Source organism: Chrysemys picta, chromosome 11 (genome assembly GCF_011386835.1).
Source record: "Chrysemys picta bellii isolate R12L10 chromosome 11, ASM1138683v2, whole genome shotgun sequence".
Taxonomy (NCBI): domain Eukaryota; kingdom Metazoa; phylum Chordata; order Testudines; family Emydidae; genus Chrysemys; species Chrysemys picta.
In genome coordinates, this window is record NC_088801.1 from 38,774,931 (window position 1) to 38,797,703 (window position 22,773).

The 22,773-nt window shown below is 40.9% G+C and overlaps 1 protein-coding gene across 23 annotated transcripts in view; it reads left to right on the forward strand.

The window, feature by feature from the left end:
• The first annotated feature begins 481 nt into the window (after positions 1-481).
• The window catches only part of ERICH2 (glutamate rich 2), a 41,462-nt gene continuing 19,170 nt past the window's right edge, over positions 482-22,773 (forward strand). Inside the window, exons 1-11 of one of the 23 annotated variants that reach the window (XM_065561823.1) lie at positions 495-829; positions 917-965; positions 3,808-3,841; positions 7,232-7,268; positions 8,949-9,046; positions 10,862-10,895; positions 11,185-11,233; positions 11,469-11,505; positions 15,002-15,053; positions 15,586-15,671; positions 16,757-16,851. In XM_065561823.1, the coding sequence (XP_065417895.1) occupies positions 11,498-11,505; positions 15,002-15,053; positions 15,586-15,671; positions 16,757-16,851 (241 nt within the window). In that variant the 5' untranslated portion in view covers positions 495-829; positions 917-965; positions 3,808-3,841; ... (3 more) ...; positions 11,185-11,233; positions 11,469-11,497. Of the gene's footprint in view, positions 966-3,807; positions 3,842-4,917; positions 5,047-5,241; positions 5,987-7,231; positions 7,269-8,948; positions 9,047-10,861; positions 10,896-11,184; positions 11,234-11,468; positions 11,506-15,001; positions 15,054-15,581; positions 15,676-16,756; positions 16,852-22,773 lie in introns of those variants that run through there. The other 22 variants (XM_042860747.2, XM_065561825.1, XM_024114860.3 and 19 more) reach the window with 22 other exon arrangements.

Sequence of the window (22,773 nt, forward strand, 5' to 3'; positions counted from 1 at the left end):
TGGGCGGCCCTGGCCCTGCAACACTTGTATAGGAGGATAGAGAGGAGCTGCGGTGATTAAGCTTTGACAGGCTAGGAATTGGAGGCCTGTGCCTTTAAGACCCCAGTCTCAGGAACCCGCCCCCTGCTCCAAGGCTGACATGCAGAGTCCTGTGAGAAGAACAAAAACAGCCTCTGCCCCCCCCCCACACCCCTAGATTAGCGAGCACAGTGGGTGGCTCATCCCACGGGGTCACTGTCTCCCCCCCTCCCCCTCCCTAAACGGGGGTTTTGTACCCGCACGGGGTCTGGCAGTGTCTCCCCTCCCCCTGCTTAACCCCGGCTCTCACCCCCCCACCACCGATTTTTGCCCTTCAGCCCCTCTTCTGCCGCTAGCTACAGTAGCTTGAACCCCCCAGGCCAGTAAAATCCTGCCCCCTGCTCAGACCCTGGCAGCCCCCCCGCTGCAATTTGCCCCCCTTCATCCTTTTAAACCCCCCCAAAGAGGAGGCAGCAAATCGAAAGTAGAAGTAAGGGCAGAGAGAGGGCAGTGGCTACAACGAAGGTTACTGGGCATGCTCAGTTCGAGTGAGCATGCTCAGTACACCCAAGGTAGCAAAAGGGGAGCGAGAGCTGTTTGTGCTACACCGGCTGTAGCGGGGCTGTGGGCGGAGCAACACCGGCCCGTCTGCAGGAGCGTTGCAGGCTGGGCTCTGTTCTTAGCTGTTCTTTGCTTTGGCGCCGCTGTTGCCATGGCCACGCTCCGGCAGCCAGGCCTGGCTCCCGCGCTCTGGTTGTAGCTGGAGGGAGCCGGTCACCCTGCCAGCGAGCTTGGCCTGCGACATAAACAGGTAGCGGGTCCGCTGCTTCTTCCCCGGCGCCTTTCCGTGCCTGGGGAGTGCGGCCCCTGCTTCTAAACACCCTGCTTTTGTCTCCAGGTGTAATGCGGTCTGGGGCCCAGGGACTCCCAGGATGACAACCCCCAACGTAAGAGATTTCCCCTCCCCCCACCCAGGCTGCCCACTGCAGCCCCCAGGTAAGAGATTTCCCCTCCCCCCACCCAGGCTGCCCACTGCAGCCCCCAGGTAAGAGATTTCCCTTCCACACACACACACCTCTCTCCCACTGCAGGCACCAGGGTAAGAGAATTGGGGAGTTTGGTGCCTAACCTGCTTAGATGCTTTTGAAAACCCAGTAGACACCTTAATACCTTTAAAAATCTACCCCTAGATCTTGTCTCTATGACTCAATGTATTCATCTGTTAACAGGTCTAATATAATTGCCCAGGCTCATAGGTTATGAAAAACACATCATGGACCATGAAATCTGGTCCTCCCTCCCCAACCCCCCCCACCCCCGTGAAATCTGGTCTTTTGTGTGCTTTTACCCTATACAACACAGATTTCACAGGGGAGACTGGCGTTTCTCAAATTGGGGGTCCTGACCCAAAAAGGAGTTGCAGGGGGGTCACAAGGTTATTTGAGAGTGTCACGGTATTGCCACGCTTATTTCTGTGCTGCTTTCAGAGCTGGGTGGGCAGAGTGGCAGCTGTTGGCTGGGCATCCAGCTCTGAAGGAGCACCCCCCCAGTAGCAGCGCAGAAGGAAGGGGTGGCAATACCATATCATTGCCACCCTTACTTCTGCACTGCTGCTGGTGGCACCTCTGCCTTCAGAACTGGGCTCCCGACCAACAGCCGCTGCTCTTCAGCTGTTCAGCACTGAAGGCAGCACCAGCAGTGCAGGAGTAAGGGTTCCCCCCCTCCCAACAATAACTTTGGTAGGGTTACCATACGTCCTCTTTTTCCCGGACATGTCCGGCTTTTCGGCACTCAAACCCCCGTCCGGGGGGAATTGCCAAAAAGCCGAACATATCCGGGAAAATGGCGGCTCTGCTCCTCCCCTGACTCTTCGGCTCTGTTTAAGAGCCGAACTGCCCGAGCACTATGGGCTTCAGGCAGCCCCCTTGCCTCCGGACCCCAGCCGCCGGCCGGGCACTTCCCCTCCCGGGCTCCGGCGGCGCAGGGTCCGGAGGCATGGCGGCTGTCCGAAGCCGGTAGCGCTCGGGCAGCCCGGCTCTTAAACAGAGCCGAAGAGTCAGGGGAGGAGCAGAGCCTCCGGCCGCGGCGGCTCTGCTCCTCCCCTGACTCTTCGGCTCTGTTTAAGAGCCGAGCTGCCCGAGCGCTACCGGCTTCGGGCAGCCGCCATGCCTCCGGACCCTGCGCCGCCGGAGCCCGGGAGGGGAAGTGCCCGGCTGGGGGCGCAGGGTCCGGAGGCAAGGGGGCTGTCCGAAGCCCAAGTGCTACCGGCTTCACGGTTTGCCGGGCAGCCTCCAGACCCTGCGCCCCCGGCTGGGTGCTTCCCCTCCCGGGCTCCAGCTGCGCTGGGGAAGCGCCGGGGGCACAGGGTCTGGGGGCTGCCCGGCAAACCGTGAAGCCGGTAGCGCTCGGGCAGCCCTTTCCGTGTGGCTGTGAGTGGGAGGGAGGAGGGGGCGGAGTTAGGGCGGGGAAGGGGCAGAGTTCGGATGGGGCTGGGGTGGGGAAATGGGCGGGGCCAGGGCCCGTGGAGGGTCCTCTTTTTTTGTTTATTAGATATGGTAACCCTAACTTTGGGAACCCTTCCTTTTTTGGGTCAGGACCACTACAGTTACAACACTGTGAAATTTCAGATTTAAATAGCTGAAATAATAAAATTTGCAATTTTTAAAATCCTATGACCAAGAATTTGACCAAAATGGACCGTGAATTTGTTAGGTTCCTACTCATAGGAGTGATTTGTGGCTTAATTAGTGTCAAATTCTGCCTTCTAATGCATGCACATTATGGGCATTAGTAATTGCTGTCCTAATCGAGAGTAAAATTTGTCTTTTACTTTGATCTTCTGGTTGTGTAAGGCACTATATACTTTATTATATGAATTATTTATTGTTTTCTGTTCTTTAAAGTCTCCCCCCACAGCTTAAATGTAGTCTTGGTAATACTCCAATAATTTATGGTATTTTATCAATGTAAATGATCAAATTTCATCTGCTTTTGTGGCATGCATGGCTGTTCTATTTTCAAAAGTTAAGTTCCCCTTTTTTGATAGACAGGATTTTCAAGAATTAAGCACAAGACACTTGATGCAAATATCCTTCATATCTCAGATGTGCATATAGCAATCAGGATCTCAGGAATGCATCCTGCACAGTTGTAAATCCTACATATAGTTACTCAATATCTCTTTGGTGAAAACCACTTGATATCAAGACATTTTTATTTCAGTGTCTTGTTAGGCCTAATTTTGTTGTTAGTATCTGGTATTATATCATCATAGTTTATGTTGTTGAGAGTTAAGATTGTGTCAGCACTTCCATTATAAAACCCTATTTTTCAGGACTTCGTAAATTTTCTGTAAAATCTCCTCTACACCTAGGCAGAAATTTGGTATATCAAGTCTAAAGAAGCTATTTTTTCCTTTGTTAATAGAAAACTTTTTAAAACTGAGAATGAAATATATGGGTTTGCTGGTTTCAAAAGCATATAAAAATATGCTTGTATAACTTGAAAGCTAATTTAGTTTAAAATACAATCTGACATGTGAATAGTCCCGACTTCACTGCACTCCCTCTTTTGTATATTAAAACAAAGGTAAAAGTTGTTAATGTGAGTGGTAACCTTTGTAAAGGGGCTTAATTTCTATAAGAAACAGACTGATTCCATTTAAAAGAGCATTTTGAAGAATTATCTAGTTGGATGAATATCGAGATGCAGCTAACAAATTTGTTTACTGTCCCCATAAAAAAAAATTCTTAATGATAAGTTGAATTATTTTCCTGTCAATTTTTTCAGGTCTCTGGAATGCTGGAAGTGGTTGGACCAGATGGTATTTGTTATAACTTATCAATTAATATAGTTTTTTTAAAAGAGAAGAATTATGTTGTTATTTCCAACATTCAAATTAAAAAAACTGTAGCTATTATATTTGCTTATAAAATTATAAGTAAGCATATTTTTTTTCATCCAGCCATTTTTATTTTCTCGAACTTAAGGGTTTTTTTTTTTTTTTCATTTTTTAAAGAAACGTCCCTCATATTTGCAGCTTGTCTTTCGGAGTGGCCACATTCACACTTTTTCAAAGCTAATAACAGTGTAGCGATATGGATCTACCTAGTGGTGTTACCCTGTGAATTATGTAGTTCACATCTCTGCTTTCCAGGAAATTGCACAGACCAAGGAGTAAGAATCTGCTAACAAGCTTAGAGACCTAGTATGGAAATACATATGAAAATTCCCAATCCTGTTCCCAAGTTCCAAATTAAAAATGAAGGGAAATCTTTTCAACACCTCTCCTCACACTAAAAACATAAATTCAGATCATGAATTTGTGTGTGATCCACGATGGTACTTAGGCAGTTAAGTCGCATTTTCAGGCACCACTATTATCCATAAAACTCCTGCTCAATTGCCTTCTAACCCTGTAGGTGCCTCAACTCATTCAGTGCCTAAGCTTTATCACTGGGCACGTGTGCTGCAGTCTCACTAGGTAGCTGGGCGCCCATTTCCTCCTTGAGTCAGGCTTCAGTGCGCATGCTTTAGTTACTTGGGGGTGCTTATCTCCTGCTTAAGTCCCAGAGCAAGTCACAAACTGGGGAAGATAGGCATTCAGCTCCCTAAGTTGCGTGTAGGGGCCTGATCTGGTAGGCATGGTCAGCGGCCGCCTAACAGATCTGGCCCCTCAGGCGAGTTCACACAAAACAGCCAGGAGTTGGGGTCAGAGGGAGGACTTCCCTTATAAACTTTAGCCTAGTGGATAGGCTATTCACATAGTCCCCTCTCCTGCTGAGGGGGACAGCGGATTTGAAAAGGGATTGTCCACCTCTCAGGTGACTGCCCTCACCACGAGGCATTGTAATTCTTTCACTGGCCCAATTAATATTTAATTATTCAATTATTTAATAGAAGTGGAACAACTTCAACAGGCAAGATTTGAGGGCGACCCACATTGGAATATTTCATAACACACGTCTGTTCAAATCACTTCTACTCAGAAGGAGGGTGTACTTGAACTGAGGGCCTCCCACCTCCTGGGTGAGTATCCTATCTGCTAGGCAAAAGGGTGTAAGGGAGGTGGTCCTCCTCTCCCCCTACCCCAGTCTGTTTTGTATTAACTCACCTGAAGGGTCCGATCCAGTAGGTAGTCTCTGAGTAAGTCTACCAGATTGGGCCCCACGCGTGATTTAGGCATCTGAATGCCTGTCTTCCCTGGTTTGTGGATTGCAAGCAAAGATTGGCACCTCCCTGCACCCTAGACTTAGGCACCTATCTCCATGATAGGGACAGGTTTTAGCACACATCTGGTTGATGTTGCCCATTGGCTGGCTTCAGTGGCTCCTTACCTAGTATGCTGGCTTTGTAGATCACAGTCTAAGGCTCCTATCTGTCCCCATTCATTGTATAGGAGCTTAGGCGCCTACCTCAGGCTTTGTGGATCGCAGTGCTGTTCTTGTGATGTTTCTAGAAGCCTAGAAGTTAGGTGTTGCGATGCTGAGCATTGTAGCACCTAAGTCGCTTCCTGCGTCTGGGCCTTTGAAACCGTACTGCACAACTGGCTGTGTCATAAAACTGAAACTCCATGTACCATATGCAAACTTTGGAAATTAATTGTCTCTCAATCTGTATTTATTCAGATAATTGCACATACCTCTTACATTTACAAAGTCATCTTGCTTTAGTTTTTTTGGTTCAGTGACTCTAAAAGGTTTTTAATTGTCTGTATTTATTTATATAATGATACAATTTTTTATAAAGAAAACTGGCCCTATTTCTGGTTTATAATTATTCAGAAGGAAAAAAGGTTGTTAAAATATCCTCTTTTGGCAGTTGCTGAATACAATGTTAGATAGTCTATACCATGCATGTTCTGTCCTTTCAGCATAGAGTCAATGGTTCGGTATAACGTGTTTGGAATATACAGCAAGCCCTTGAGCAAATGCCATTGATGACCAGGGACTCCATTGAGTATGCTTAGGTAGATGTTACTGTAGAGTACTACAGTATTTCACATTTCAAATATATATATATCTCTCTTCCTGGCTATTTTCTAAATTTGATCTCCATTCATTCACAGGAGAATGTTAATGAACGAATAGTTCTAAAATCTTTAGAAAGGAAGGAAGACCATACAGAATAACAGGACTTCACAAGATTTTAAAAATCCCCTTTAGTCTACTGAATAAATGTTCCTTGTGAAAAATACTTTAGGTCTCCTCTGAGTGATGTCAATGAGAATTTGCCATTGATTATATAGTAGCAGGATTTGGTCTTTAAACTTTCCAGAAAAACTGAATATAAATTGGCTTTATGCACCCAAATTGTTTTACAATAACATTATGCAGAACAAGAAAAACTAGTGACCATTATGCACTCAACAAAGATTCATATTACCTTATACTGTACACTTAGACTGTTTTATAACTGAGGAAGAGAATGTTGACAAGACCATGGGATTTATCCCTGACTCTAAAAGTTCTGTGTGAGTGATTAACTTCCACATGGATAGCCATGTGATATAGACAATATGGACCCGGTTTAATGTCTCATCAGAGGTACAGTATCCTTAATTGCATTTTCAACACTGGTTATAAGCCCTAATTCTAGTATGAAATTTGGACCCACAGTCTTCTGGTCCAAGGATGAGTGCTACCAACTGAATTATAATGGAACTAAGAAAATTGTAATTTAATTTTTTTAAATTATATTTTACAATAGTTTGATATCAAAAAGGGAATGTACAAAGAGAAGATTCTAGAGGTACTCTCACATCACCAACATTGTCTGTTCTATGTAACATTTACAAGTCCTCCATATATAAAGGCAAAGAAGACAGATAATACAGAAACATTTTAAAAAATGGCATTGTATTAGAGATTTTTGAACACCCAGGTAATGTCAAGAAGAAAATTAATATCTAAAATGAAAAGTACTAATGTAATTCATAAACTGACATCTTAGCCATCCGTTAATAGCTCAGTGTTTTGAAATATTCAGTGTTTCAAACATTTTCTGTTGTCTGGTTTTATAAACCATTTTCTTATAAGCTCACTAATAATTCTCAAGTGCAATCTACATTGGTAAATATATAGAAACTTTGACAGCCCAACATTAACTGTATACTTTGATAATGAACTAATTGTGAATAGAAAAATATACAGTTTAAGAAAACATGGTTTGTTCTGTGTTGTGCTTAATACATCATGTACATCTTTCTGTTTAGATGGATTTATTCTAGAAGCCTGCTTGACAATGTCAAGGTAAGAAAAGAAAGACACAGTCTTGGCCCCAAAAAATTTCCAGAAGTTTTCTGTTGTGTGAGGCAAGCTGTAAAGGAATGTGAGTTGGGTGAATTTGGGGAGACCTGGTGGTGAAGGAAGAGTCAAGGCGATCTGCTGATGGCCTCCCACATCCACCATTTATTGGTCCTTTATATGTATTTAAAAGTAAGTGAAATGAGTTTTCATTGGATCAGTATATAATAATATGCAATCTTTGCCGCCAAAAAGCTTCCTTCTTTAGGTTTTGGAAGTTTGTACCAAAACCATGATACGCCTCTACCCCGATATAACACGAATTCGGAAATAACGCAGTAAAGCAGCACTCCGGGGGGGGGGGGGAGCGGGGCTGCGCTCCGGCGGATCAAAGCAAGTTCGATATAACGCAGTTTCACCTATAATGCAGTAAGATTTTTTGGCTCCCGAGGACAGCATTATATCAGGGTAGAGGTGTATATATAAAATAGATTGTTTTATTTGTTTACTGTGATTTGCAATGATACAATACAAAGTGTTACATTCAACTATCATTTCATATATTAAAGGTTCTTCTATTGCATTAAATTGATCAAGCACAAGAGGAGTCATGCACAGTGGTCAAATCAAAATTTTCGTACAAAAAGGGCACATTGTGAAAGATTAAAAAAAGGTTAAATATAGCATTTATTATAATTGATATAACTGTAAAATGTCATATTTTCAAGTACTTTCTTAACAGTTAAATTCACATATTGTACTTCAAATATTATAGATTTGTACTAGTGATACATTTTTTTCAATCAGAACTACCAGTAAGCATCTTTTCAGTTAACTCATGCTTGTTCCTGACCCAAAGGAAACTTTTTTCTTCTATTTTTTTTAAACATTTTGAGACTGTCCAATATTGATTAAGTCCCTATCAAGGTGCCTTCTGGCCAGGATGGATAAAAAGCAATGTTGTTTTTTTTTAATTATTGTTTTTTATTTTTGATAAAATGCTTTTTGAGGAAAAAACCTATCTAAAGATAGTTTTAACTAAGATACATTATAGCTCAAAGATATCTCATCATGGAATAGAGATTATAAATTCTAATTTGTAGTATGAGACAATATATTCATGTAATGTTTAAGAAAAGTTTTGTAAATGACTTCTAATAGTTCATGGATTAGGGACCCAATCTTATGGGGTTACACAGGCTTTTGTATAGATTATTTAGGTTAATCTTTCTATCCACCCAATGGGACTCAGTGCTCAATCTAGAAGATACCATCAGAGATACTTAGTTTTGCAGTTCTCAAACTGTGGATTTGTGTCTCCAGAGGTAACATGCTTGTTAACAGCAAAAATGTTTTAAAATAAATAATATATAGAGGTGAGAAATAACAGACCTCAACTCTATTGTCCCTCTGCAAATTTGTGTACACAGAGTCAGTCCCTTACCTCTCTCTAAAAGTGCAAAGTTTCAAAAAGTTAAATGAATAGAAGATTGTGGGGGGCGGAATAGATCTGGACAAGGAGAAGAAGTCTGGAGATAAATGTGAGAAGCGAGAGACATATGCTTATTTTGTTAAAATATTGTATGTTTGCTGTTGAAGAAAAAAATCCAGAATACTTAACGTGGTGGTTTTAGTTAAATAAAATAATTTAAATGTCTGTCTGGTGATGTTCTCCTCCTAATACAGCATGGCAAGAAAATCCTCCAAATATTAGTGATTAACCTGTTGAATTGGAGACAGTTCACCTCCCAATGACTTCCTAAATATCTCTTCAGTTACCTTTGGTAAATGAAATAACCAAACAATCATTCATTTTCTGATATAGCTGTAAAACTAATCTGAAAAGTTTTCAAAATAAATCACTGTTTAAAAAAGTATAGTGTGAACCTTCTAAAAATGAAACCTACATCTATCACTGAGTTGTGAATATGTGTTAAGGTTATAACAACCAACAAGAATGCACTTTTATGTAGAAAACCATGATTAAATTGAGTCTTCCTGACTAGTGATTTAAATCATGATTTAAATCAATTTGATTTAAATCAAATCCACCCTGCTTCTGGGCCACAATAATTCTCTGACCTTTCTGTGTTGCACGGCTCCAGAGGCTGCTCCTGAATCTGTGAGCTATCTCCTCTATTTGTCAGCAACAGAATGCCACACAAGCTTTCATAGGAGTAGAGTGTTGTATATATTTGTTCTTGATGCCAGACAGAAGAAATATTATTTGACTCCTCTTGCTCCCTCCTCCCTCCCGCGCACACACCCCCCCCCCAGTAGTTTAATGAACAGGAGCTGTCTGCCACCTGTTGTCTCTTAGATAAGTTTTAGAAATGTAAAGAAGATTAAAGAAATATTCTTAGCCATTAATAGAGACCAAAGATATGTCTCCCCAGCTAGTTCTGGAGTAATTTTCTTGTGTAGGTCCAGCCACATGTCTTTAATAGGAATGGAGAAAAACGGTGACTAGATGGACCCAGAAAAGGGAGTCGTAGAGCATAGGTGCCGACTCCATGGGTGCTCCGGGCCTGGAGCACCCCCGGGGAAAAATTGGTGGGTGCTCTGCACCCACCGGCAGCTCCCCGCCCAGCTCACCTCCGCTCCGCCTCCTCCCCTGAGTGCACCACATGCCCGCTTTTTTCCCCTAGCTCCCAGGAGGAATGTGGCACGTTCAGGGAAGAGGCAGGGCCGTGGCGGGGATTTGGGGAAGGGGTCCAGTAGGGGCAGGGAGGGGGTGGAGTTGGGACTTTGGGGAAGGGGTTGGAATGGGGGCGGGGCAGAGGCAGGGAAAGGGTGGAGTCGGGACCGGGGGCAGGGGGACTCGCGCACCTACTGGTGCTGGGGAAAGTTGGTGCCTATGTCGTAGAGTGCAGGGCATGGCAAATTTATTTTAATGAATCTCTAATGGTGAAAAGACTGGTGTAAATTGGACATTTTAAAAAAAATCACTCTGTGAGTTAAAATGCCTGAACCTGGTTACATCATTGCTGTGTGATGATGTACTGGTGCTACACGGTATAAAAAGTCCTAGCTTAGATAAAGGCTAACCTATACTGAGGAAAGTTGGCTCACAGTGGAGACACAAGTTTTTCTGAAATCATATTGAAAATGCCTGTGCCCTGTCTACACTAAATAGCTTACTTACAATATTAGTAATATCATTGCAGCTGAAAGTGTTTTGTACCTACTAATATTCCAATTCAGCAAAGCTCTTAAATACATACTTAAGTCCTAGTGAGCTCAATAGTAAAAACATAAGGGATTTACAGAATAGGGGATGGACTTCAGCGTGTGCTTAAGTGCTTTGCTGAATCAGATCGTAAATCTGGTTATAATTCTTTCTAGTGTGGGCCCTAATGCCAAAGCCACCATCCAGGACTTGTACAAACCCGGGAAAAGGCCTGGGTATTTTTTGTTGAGTCAGACCTTAGAGTCCAGATTAAGTAATTGTTTGCAGTAATTGCAGTTGTGTAAGAATTCGGTGCCTTCTAGATTTATTTTATTTTGTTTTGTTTTGCTACCACATGTCCACTTGAACAAACTGAAATTCCAGTGTTCAAGGAGTACGTGTTCATACAAATGTCTGTGTTTTCTACTAGGCAGAACTGTTTAGAAAGGACAGGTGCCATAAAGGTAAGACTTAGTTTTCTATAGGATTTACTTCGGCATCTCTTTCATGGGCAATTGATGTGTTTTGTTCTTTATTTAGCTATTGATATTGAAAAACAATAGCGACTGCTGTTTGAAATTTTCGTATGTGTGGTGAAGAAATTTCAAAGCTCCAATTCTGAATCCTGGTGTGGAATTCTGTTGAAGTTAGTGGGAATTTGCATCATTGCAAGAACCCTCATTAATGCAGGATGGGTATCTTAATTAATTACAGTGGTTTTCATTTTTAATGTTACTATTATTGTTATTTTAGGACCAAAAGAATGGACAAAATGGCAGATTACATGTGTTTGGTCCAAAAGGTAAGTGACCTAATAATGATTTAGTATTTGGAAGGTTTTTATTATATGCTAGCTTTCTCTGATTTAAAAAAATTCAGTAAGCAAGTTTTTGAGTTGTTTAGCAGTTCAAATTTTAATTGCAACTTTGAAACATTTTACAATATCTGTCACAGTCAAAGAAAGTTTAGAATTGAAAATCAGAATTTGTACTAAGTATATCAGAACTTTAAACAGCTGTTGTTCATTTGTTTTTTAGAAGAAGTGATTATTGAACCAATTCAAACAATGCCATGGTAAGATGATCTCTTTGGTTTTGCAGCTGATCTATTACATGCCTTTTTAAGCAATTAGAGCTAGATAATGAAATCATTTGTCACCCAATTAATTTTGAAAGGCTGGAAATGCATGGATTAACACTTTAACCTTTGGTTCAGTTGGCACCATTGTTATTTAGATGCGGTATTTAAAATAGAATTTAAATCTTGATGGTATTGTAGAAGTACATATTGTTTAAATTAAGGCCTTTACATTTTGAGTTATTGAATAGTTATTTTCTTTCAGTTTGATGTTTTTACTGCTGTAGAATATACTTACATAAAATTTTCAGAAGCTATGAAAACATTTTCTGTTGTGCATAATCTTTTGGTTTGAAAATAATAATAGAATTCATGTATAAACTAAAATTAGAAATATTGATTAAAATTAATGGAAGATTTATCTAAGGGCCAGATCCTGTATCACTGAAGTCAGCAAGAGCTTTGCCATTAGTCTTAATGAGTGCAAGTTCAGGCCCTGAATGATCTCAATTGCTTTGAAAATATCAACCACTATATTTAAGCAACAGAGGGTCCTGTGGCACCTTTAAGACTAACAGATTTAAGATTAAAATTTCTGTTAGTCTTAAAGGTGCCACAGGACCCTCTGTTGCTTTTTACAGATTCAGACTAACATGGCTACCCCTCTGATACTTGACACTATATTTAAGATTCTTACGAGATTAAGTGAAAACTGTGAAAATTTTTCCAAAATAAGTTACCATGGCCATTAGACTGCTCCCATAAAAGTCCATAGAAACATCCCATTAACTTCAATGGAACAGGATCATGCATCATGACAAGATCCCTTCATCCATATAAGCAGTCAAAAGGCAGTTGTCGCAGTACAGTAAATGATCTAAGGTCACATTTTTTTAGAAGTGGTTTGTAAATGTGGAGTATAGGTTTTGTACACATGAAAAGGTATGCATGAAAAAATGTGAATATTCTTGTTAAAGGCTGTCTGAAAATTTGGCCCCTGGTGATTATCCAAGATTGCTCCAAAAATTATCCTTCCTTGCTTTATCTGTCATGTCAGTAAAACTCAACTTGGGGTGCCAGTTTTTTATCTCATTTACACAAATGTAAACTTGGAGTAACTCCAAAGACTAAATGGGTCACATTGTTAAAAGGGAACTCTTGTTCCTGGATATGTGCATTTTAGCAAATATTTGTGTGCATGCAAACTGTATTTGCACGTGTAATCTGGTAGGTAGTAGGTAGCTGGACTTTTGACCTCTCAGTTTTCACACAAATATAATTTACCTGGAAATTGTAAAATAATAAATAATAGAAATAAACCAGTAAATTTTGCATGGGTATGGAAAAGCTTGTAGATGCAATTTTTTTAAGCCACTTTTTAATACTTGGTCTTAAAATTCCTGCCAAATGGACTGCTCTTGATGTTATGATACTTCTCTTACCATATGACTCTATAAAATTGCTTTAGTTACTAGGTTTTTTTCATTGCTGGAATTGGAATAAATTCCATTTGTGATTTTCCTGCTCCCCCGAACAATCATTATGTAAAATATAACTGCAATTCATTACAATGTGTAGATTAAATAAATCACTAAATCAGTATAAAAAATTTGGAATATTCATCTCTAGTAAAAGAGTAATTATATTATAAGAATGGGTATTGTCTCTTTTTCTAGCACTGAGCTTTATTACAGGCAGTTAATTGAATGGAGGTATTTATTATATGAATATGTAACCCCTAGTTTGTATAAGTATGTTGAGACTGTCTCCATATTTTACTGAAGCTTGAAAACTCTTATTCAGTTAAGGGTACTCTGTAGCACCTAACACAGTTGGAAGAATTACCTGTACATTTTCAAAAGTCAGTTCACAGCTGCTTGTTTCCTGTGTTAGAAAATGGGTATAAAAGATATGAGAACATCTTCCCTGCAATCTGGATGCGATCTATTTATCTATTCTCATTCAGTTCCATGTAGACTTTATCTGGTGAATCTTCCAAAAAATTATTTTGGAAAAGTCATCTTAAATTAATAGAAATACTACATTATAATGGTCTTGAACAATCAGTGTAAACTGGTTAGTACCTGTAGTAATAATCACAGGCATAGAATTTATTTTAATATTTAATTAAAAGGAGAAAATAGGAGTTAACTGCTATATTGCATTTGATTTATTCCCACTCACTAGAAAGGCCTATTCCTAATCAGTTATGTATAGGCCTTCTTATGTTTTGTATGGTATGAATTTGCAAAAGTGATTTTTGGATGCCCACTTTAAGATACTTTAAAGGAGTCTGATTTTTCAGAAAGTATTAAGCACCTGCCCTTTGAATATCAGACACCTTTTAAAGTGGTTCGAGTTGGGCACTCAAAATCACTTTTGGAAATTTGGTCTAGATTCTTAAGCAAAAGCATTAGTTAAAGACAACGTCAGGCTAATGAACCAAGGTATGTAGGAGTTATATCATATATAAGATATGCCAATATATAGTTTGTACAGACAACATATTGCATTTTCTCCATTTGCATGCATCTACTCTCATTTTCTCAAAACTAAGTAATACTTTATTATTTAAATCCAAGAGTGCCTTATTCAGTTTAATTCTTGTTTTTAGTTGCATACTGTCTATATCAATATTGTTGAGGAATAGATATTAAACTCCATCTGTCCATGGATTTTTTTGTTGTATTCCGTGTCTGAGTAGCTTTATCACCTATGTGAGCTAATGTAATTGGATTTTAAAAGTGTTTGGGATTTTGAAAGGTAATAGGAGGTACTAGACAAACATTCCCTCAGACTTTGTAACTGGAGAAAATACTTCTTTCCAATGAACAATCTGTCATTATTTGTTAAATGGTGTCTACTGGAGTTTCTATTTTCTGAAATAAAAATGAAGATAAATAATGAACTTGGCACTCAGTTAGCTGGCAGCTTCATATGTTCACTGACTTAATCATGCTGATGATGATTTGGTTATTTGTGGAAACTATTGATGTTATTGATCTACTTTCAAGACTTCAAATGACATGCTGTTTTGGGGATTTGAAGATTCAAGATGCAAAAATCAATGTTGAAAATGAACTTCTCTGTGATCCCAACTTTATATTTTTGTGCTTTAATGTAACAAGCTACATAAACTCTTTTTGGGAAGCATATTCAGTTGCTTAAATCAGTTGTCATTGTCATTCTGAGAGAGTTATTAAAAAGGTACAGTAAATGTTTGTGAGCTGTAAACTAGGAATGTAAATACCATTAAAAAAGTTAACCATTTAAATGATTTAAAAATATTTTGTTTAAATGGTAAACCAGCTGGGGCTGCTCTGGCCGGCCGGCCTGGAGGTTAACATTTTAGATCCCTACTGTAAACACACAGGGAAGCTGATGATCTATCTGAGAACTGATAATCAATAAATGTGATTTCCACTACTAATTCATTTAATCAGCACATGCCATTAAATAAAATATATTTTTTTTCATTAACTACAACATTTAGTATGTGTAGAAGAACAGGGGAATATTCTCAACATGGATGGGGAACTAATCAGGTAAAATTTGTCTTCTGTGGCTTAGTTGGGCTAGTTGCTAAAGATTGTTCTTTATGGAGATTGATATGCTGTAGGATGGTAGTCTTGTACCACAAAGATGTGAGGATAAAATAATTTACAATTTTAACCATTTTATTGACTGTCAAAGTTTGAAACAGCTATTCAGCATTTCTTATACATAAACAGAAATACAGTTATCTCTGTTGTATATAATCTATATAAAGAAAGATGTAAATATTCAGGTTAATGACTTGCCTCCAGTGAGGGCTAAATTCAGCACTGGGTTTTTATATCACAATATACATTTAAATGAAAGGGAAAAAATGGCATCATGTATTGAGGCCATTGTACAGATCACAGCCTTTTTTTGTTTGTTTTGATTTTTAGTGGGGCAAAGGGCAGATGGTACAAATCTTGGATAGCCACAAGTTCACAAGTATCAATGGAATGAACATAATTATATTGCAGTTAATGGCAATATTTGATTTGTCTTTCTTTATGTGAAAAACCATTTTAATTTAAACCAAGGCAGCATGGATTTGGACCAGAATCTACAAACAAAGTTTATACCCCAACAAAACAAATCTCATTATGTGCAGCTAAATCAACTTTTGAAAAGTAAGTCTTACATCTTTGTAGCTTGCTAGGTGCATTTAAGAAAAATGGGCTATTAAAATATTAACTTTGTGCTTTTTAAATAAATAATTTTAACCCTTTGGATTAATGCTTCAGGTACTGGCCAGTCAGGAGCACTCTGACAAAGGAGGATGGATTTATGGTCACTGGGAGGAAATTCTGGGCTGGAAATCTTGCTAAAATGAATATCAAATGGCCCTGTGTCCCCATCACAACTTAATGACCACTTCCTTGGGCTGGGAACTAGCAAGATTTGGGGGGGGATGTACATCAGAAGGACAAAAATTCTAATATGAAGCCTAGGTTGGTTTGGTGTATAGGCAAGACAAAAGCACGCTGATAGCATGAGCATTGGTTAGGCAGCTCAGATGACTGCAGCCAGCGTGGATTGTCAGTGCGTAGAGTGAGCAAGAGTGAGCTGGGCAAATAGTATCCTGAGCTGCCAGAGAATAATCAGAAAACATTAAACAGTGCAGTGTAAACACTCAGCAATGTAAAAACACAGCACTGGACAAGCTACTGACATGGCTACCAAAAAGCCCTACTATACCCAACCTGAATCAACCTTCTTTTTTTTTTGTTGGAGAACCAAACTGAGCTCCAGGTTGTCCTTGGATTAATTATCTTAAAATAAAATGGGTGTAGTAAAGTCCCTGGAAATCCAAGGCAGTGGAAGGAGACTTCTTGGGATGAGAGCTGGAGCTCCTGCTGCTGTGGGGAAGCCATGGCAGAAGAGAAATAGTAACTAAATTTACTTAGCTCCCTTTTGTTAATTTATAATTTTGATTAGGAGAATTCATAATCTCACCATCAATTAAGGAATATATTTTATGTCAGGAAATATCCATCATGTCCTTCAAAAAGTGCACAGTCATCCAGCAGGCAAATCACTTTTCCATAAGAAGCAGTTATTAATTATGACAGGGTTATCATATCTGTCTTATTATTTTGGTGCTGCTGCTGTTACATCTCTGTAAAAATTGGCTTAACTTAGAGATGCGTTATTTTTAGTCTTTTTATGATGCTTATTTAATTTTTTTTTACTGTAAATAATATCCAACATGTAGATGGGACGCTTCTGCAAAAACTATAAAAAAGAAAAATTCATCTAGGATTCAAGAGACTAATTTAAGATCACCCCAGTACATACAAGAAACTACAGGTAAGATTTGCACTTTCTTCACTGAGTTACAGATAGGTCTTTTATTCAACCAGCCACATCCCCAAAAAATGAGTAACAAATGGGTAAGGAGTAGAGATTATAAAGTGATATTAGTTTCTGTGCTTCATGATTGTGGAAAGAATAGGATTTTCTTGTAAGGACTGAATGTGATATCTGAGGCCTTATGCTCCAGCTTTTTTGCTGCCCCAAGCAGTGGGGGAAAAAAAAAAAAAAAGATAAAGCCCCAATCAGCGGCACTTCAACAGCAGCTGAGCCGTGCCGCTTAATTCTTCGGCGGCAATTCGGCGGTGGGTCCTTCACTCCGAGAGGGACTGAGGGACCTGCCGCCCCTTTCCATTGGCTGCCCCAAGTAGGGTGACCAGACAGTAAATGTGAAAAATCGGGATGGGGGTGAGGGGGTAATAGGAGCCTATATAAGAAAAAGACCCAAAAATCGGGACTGTCCCTATAAAATCGGGACATCTGGTCACCCTAGCCCCAAGCACCTGCTTCCTTCAGTGGAGTTAACTTGTTCCGCCACTTGTGCAGGGAAAGGCCCTGGCGGGCCGGGCTGGTTTGTTTACCTGCCGCGTCCGCAGGTTCAGCCGATCGCAGCTCCCAGTGGCTGCGGTTCGCTGCTCCAGGCCAATGGGAACTGCTGGAAGCAGCGGCCAGTACATCCAGGAGCTCCCATTGGCCTGGAGCCGCGATCAGCTGAACCTGCGGACGCGGCAGGTGCACAAGTGGCGGAACAAGTTTGGGAACCACTGCTCTAGAGAATATCTACAGTGTTCATGGAAGACACTGTTCTCAGTTATATTGAAAAGGGGCTAGAATTTCATAGCTATGACACAACAGAACAGCACATGCCATCAGAGAGCATGTACAATATATTATCTGACTTTGGAGGTTCTGAACTTCTAGAACTTTGTTTGCTTCAGTAATGTATTGCATACAAGAAGACTTGACCCCATGTGAAGTGGTTCTGCAAAGGAAACTCCACATTAGGTTGGGCAGATTTTTCTTTTGTTTAATAAATGTCTCCATAGAATACCATATATTATCATTTCTCTTTTGGAAATAACAATTGCACAATAACACTGCAATTTTTTATCCCTTGTTTGTTTTAATTTTATAGAATTTTATACACATGAGCAATTAAAAATTGATTTATGCAAACTACATCATGAAACAACAATCAGTGAAGCTAGGACAGATAGTATCAAATCAGAAGTCATTGGTTGGTTGGTTCAAGTGAAATGTATCTCTGAATCCCTGACAATTCTCCATGCAAATATTTTCTATTCAAAGTTGCCTTTTATTATTTCAAAAAATGTTTTTTGCTTAGGAGATTGGTATGGGGAAAGTGTAGTAGTCTGAGGCTTAATTTGTACCTTTTAGACACAGCCCACAATAAGGGGTGGATCTCAACCACACTACCCCAAAAGGAGCACTGGTGGCCTTCTGTCTTTGGGGAATGCAGAGGCTGCACCTCTTGCTATTGCTCTTTTTCTTGCGGTGCATCTGTCTTTTCCTCCTGCAGCCAGCTACTCTGTGTTTTGGGTCTGAGGAAAGGGACTGATTTCTGCTTTGCTTTTAGCCCTGGTCTACACTACAAATTTATGTTGGTATAATTATATCACTCAGGGATGTGGATTTTAGCAACCTAACTCCCAATGTAGATAGTATGTGAACAGGAGGGCTTCTCGCATCAACATAGCAGCCGCCTCTTCGGGAGGTGGAGTACCTGTGCCAGTGGAAGGTCTCCCGTTGGCGTAGGTAGCGTGTCCACTAAGTGCTATAGCTGCGCAGCTGCACCTGCTGCTGCAGCGCTGTAACTGTAGACAAGTCTTGATTTAGGGTGGGCAAGGGGGTTATGCATGTGTGCAATTGCTTATGCTGTGCACTCCTATCAGGGCCAGGCACAATTTGGCCCAAGGTTTATAAATTGCCTCCAATCCTCTACATACACTTCAGGCACTAAAAAAACAAAATAAATTAATCAAAATAACATTTAATAAAATACCATATAATGTTAAGGTTGCATAGTTAGAAATACAAGAAGTCACAATATGCAAAAGTTAAGATTCCAGCAATGTGACTGTATTAATATTGCTGTTGGGACCCATAACTTACTCTTTTTCTGGGTTTTTGGTTTTTTTTTTTTTTTTAAATAAAGGAAAATAATATGGGAAATCTTTAAGGTCAGTAGGGAATATAAAATACTGTTTCTCAGCATGGTTACAGATCTTCTCTAGCGGTAAAAAAGTGTTATAACACAGACACCACTAACTGAGGCAGAGAACTATGTGCCAGCACTATGCTTGTAGGGTATATGGGCCATTAAAAATAGATCCATCGTGCTGTTCGCTAAATGCTAAGCTAGCAATTCAGGTTTTCAGAATAATCTAGAATCAACCAAGAAAATAATACTTGTAAGTCTATTTTAAAAAATATAAAGTAAACCTTACAAAATAGCAAAGTTATTTTAATGATTCTTTCAGTGGAGTTAACATCCTGTTCACATTGTCCTCTGTAAATTACAAGCTGTTTCACTTTCTGCTCAGGTTCTGCAAGCCTCATTTCTTGGCTGCAATGGCAGCACAGTAAGCAGCCTTTTATTGTGTGATTACACAGAATGGGAACATAGGATGCAAAAAATAGATTTTAAAAAACTTCATTTCTAATCTCTATTTCTAATGAAATAATGTCTGCTCAGATGTATGCAGTTAGTTTAAATAGACCTATAAAAGATCTTCTTTGTAGAAAGTTACAAGGCACTAAAGTAGCCTGAAATAAACATGGTAAAATCCCTAGTTTATAATGGGAACTGTTTTATAATATTAACTATAGTTGTTGCTACTAGTGCCATTGCTGTAATATAAAAACTAAACAAAGTGAAATCAGTTACTAGTAAGTGTAACCTATTCCTGCCATTTCTTGTCATCCGCCAACCAGTCATTGGGCGGCACTTTGTCAGAATGTTGCCTTCCTTTCAAAGACATACTGTAAAACATGATTCAATTGGTCTGATCAAAAATAAAATATATTAAGGAGAGAGAGAGAGAAAATCCAGTTTTACTTCAGAGAAACAGCCTGCATAACGTATTTATTCTTAATTTCTAAACAACATAGGTAGGTACAATTAAGGACATTACATTTTATGAAGAACACATCCTCTCTGGTGAGCTTCTCTCTTTCTCCTCTGCCGCTTTTGCTGAGCAGGTTGGCAGTGAAACAATCTTTCCGCTCAAGATAACTGTCACCCATCCTTCCTTCCTCCTCAGGTATCTCCAATCCCCCAAGTTTTAGTCAGTGATCCTTTTGATGTTCCAAGGTGTTAGCCTGTTCATCAATCCCAGGCAAGCAAACAAAGATGTTCACAGACATCCCTTTTGAGGGCATATGACACATTCTTATAGAAAGACATATATTTTAAAGACATTCACTATTGTAATAGTTGTCCTTGTGTAAACAAGGTTGGGTTTCTGTTTATGCTGCTGTTATATTTATTTTTCCAAATGTTCCTTTCAAGGTATAGCCACACAACACATGACTCAGCCCACATTTGCATCCTCATCAGCTCTCACGTGATTGTTGTTGGAAGAAGCCATTTTGGCATGATAATTTGACTTCTTTCAAATGTGCATGACAGAAAGTGTTAACCTTGAAAACTGCTCACTGTTTACTTGTTAGAGTTCTTAGTGTTAAAGTTCCTTTTTACCAGCATTTCAATTCCATATCAAATATTAATAATTGACATAGTATGTAGCACAGTTTTACTGCCCTTTAAGGGAATCTTGGTGATTAATATACAGTTGCTCTGCCAGCACTTATACTCCCTTTTATGAGCTAGCATATGATGTCATAGTTAAGTCAAGGCTAGTTAATAAAGAACTAAGTTGATGCAAACTTGAAACTCTCTAAAACCTGGCGAGAAGACTACTGAAAGATTCTATGGAGCTGCAGTCAGCAGTAGAAACTGGGATAGTTGGTGAGCTAACCACAGTATAAAGTTTAAGAGATCTTGTTCTGTCTTGGGGCCCGAGCCAAAGTCCTCTGAAGTCAATATATTCCCATTAGCTTCAATTGGCTTTGGATCAGACCCTAACAGCATTCCCAGGCAAGCTAGTGCTGCCCTTCAGTGGCTCTATGCAACAACTATATGCATACTATTAAGGCATTTTAGTGTCAGTGATCTTAGATTATATTAAACTGACTTTTAAAGACATTCTAGATTTTTCCCACACACACACACACACACACCCTCGTGGTGTCACTACAGGGCAGAATTGAGGTGCCCTAAGTGCATTTCCATAACTTAACATGTTTGGCTTTCTTTTAAATTTAACTTTTTAACTCTGAATTTCCTGGATTTACAACAATTGGGTTGGTAATAATTACAACATCCTTTAATGTATCTTACCCTAAATTACTGATATATACTCTTAAGCTACTTAATATATTTTTTTCTGGAATGTCTGGCTTTGTTTTTTAAATTCCATACATTAACTCCAACCAAGAAACTCAAAGATAATGCTATGTGATACTTCATATCTTCAAATCGTTAGAATTACCAGCTTTAAATATTTTTTTTTAACAATTTTAACTTTTTATAGCCAGATGCACTAGTATGTCCTGATTGCTTTACTCTAGTCTGCAGTAGTAGGATGCAGCCAGAGCATCCTGGCCAGTTAAACTGTGTCTACAGCTGCTTAATATCTTGTCCTTCAGAGAAATACCTAAAAAATTGCTCTCTTTCAAAATGGTCAGTGCGTCCTCTTATGCCGAGTGAGAGTGAAGCCAACCTGCCTTCAGCTGGTGGCCCTGAGCTGTTAGGAGGTGGAGAGTAGGGTTACCATATTTTAATATTCTAAAAGGAGGACACTCAACGGGCCTCGCCCCTGCCCCAACTCCGCCCTGCCTCCAGCCCCACCCCAACTGCGCCCCTTCCCCACCCGGCCCCGCCCCAACTCCGCCCCCTCCCCTGAATGCCCCTCCCCCTCCCCTGCTTCCCACGAATCAAATGTTCGCGGGAAGAGTGAGGCAGGCAGGCAGTAGGTAAGCTGGGGAGGGGGTGGGGACGGGCGCGAGGAGGCGCGGCCCAGTCCGGCCCCCCCAGCCGAGCGGCTCCCTCCGGCGGCTGGCCCCGGCCAAGAGGCTCTGGCCCCGGCGTCTCCGGCCCAGCTCAGGCCCTGGGATGCTGGCCCCGGTTCCAGCCAAGCGGCTCCGGCCCTAGCGACTCCAGCTCGGCCTGGGCCCTGGGGCACCCGCACCAGCCGGCGGCCGAGCACCCGCAGCCCCGGTCCCAGCAGCTCTGGCCCGGACGAGTGGCCTCGGCCCTGGGTGAGCAGCGCCGGCTGGTGGCCGAGCACCCCCAGCCCCGGTCCCAGCGGCTCGGGCTCTGGTTCCAGTCGAGCGGCTCCGGCCCAGCCCCGGCCCTGGCTGAGCGGCGCTGGCCGGCGGCCGAGCATGGCCGGCCCCAGTGGCTCCGGCTCCAGCCCCAGAGGCTCCAGCCCAGACCCAAACCCCACGACCCCTCCCTATTTTCCCGGACATGTCCGGCTTTTTGGAATTTCCTCTCGGACGGGGATTTGAGGACCAAAAAGCCGGACATGTCCGGGAAAATCCGGACGTATGGTAACCCTAGTGGAGAGGAACACTTAGAGCTTGTGTATGCTGCCTCAGAGTTTGGACTTTTCAAAGAGGACTACATTAATACAAATTATGAACCTTTTAGTTTGCACCCACTGTGTCCACATGGGGGAGTTGCAGTGCAGCACTTTGGGCTGGTCATGCCCCTTTTCGTCCAAACTGCAGGGCAGTGTAAACACAGCCTCAGTCCTGTATAGATACAGTCTCAGCCCCATTTGAGAAGAATGGGAGATAGATGTCTATGTCAAAATGGTCACTTGAGGGCAG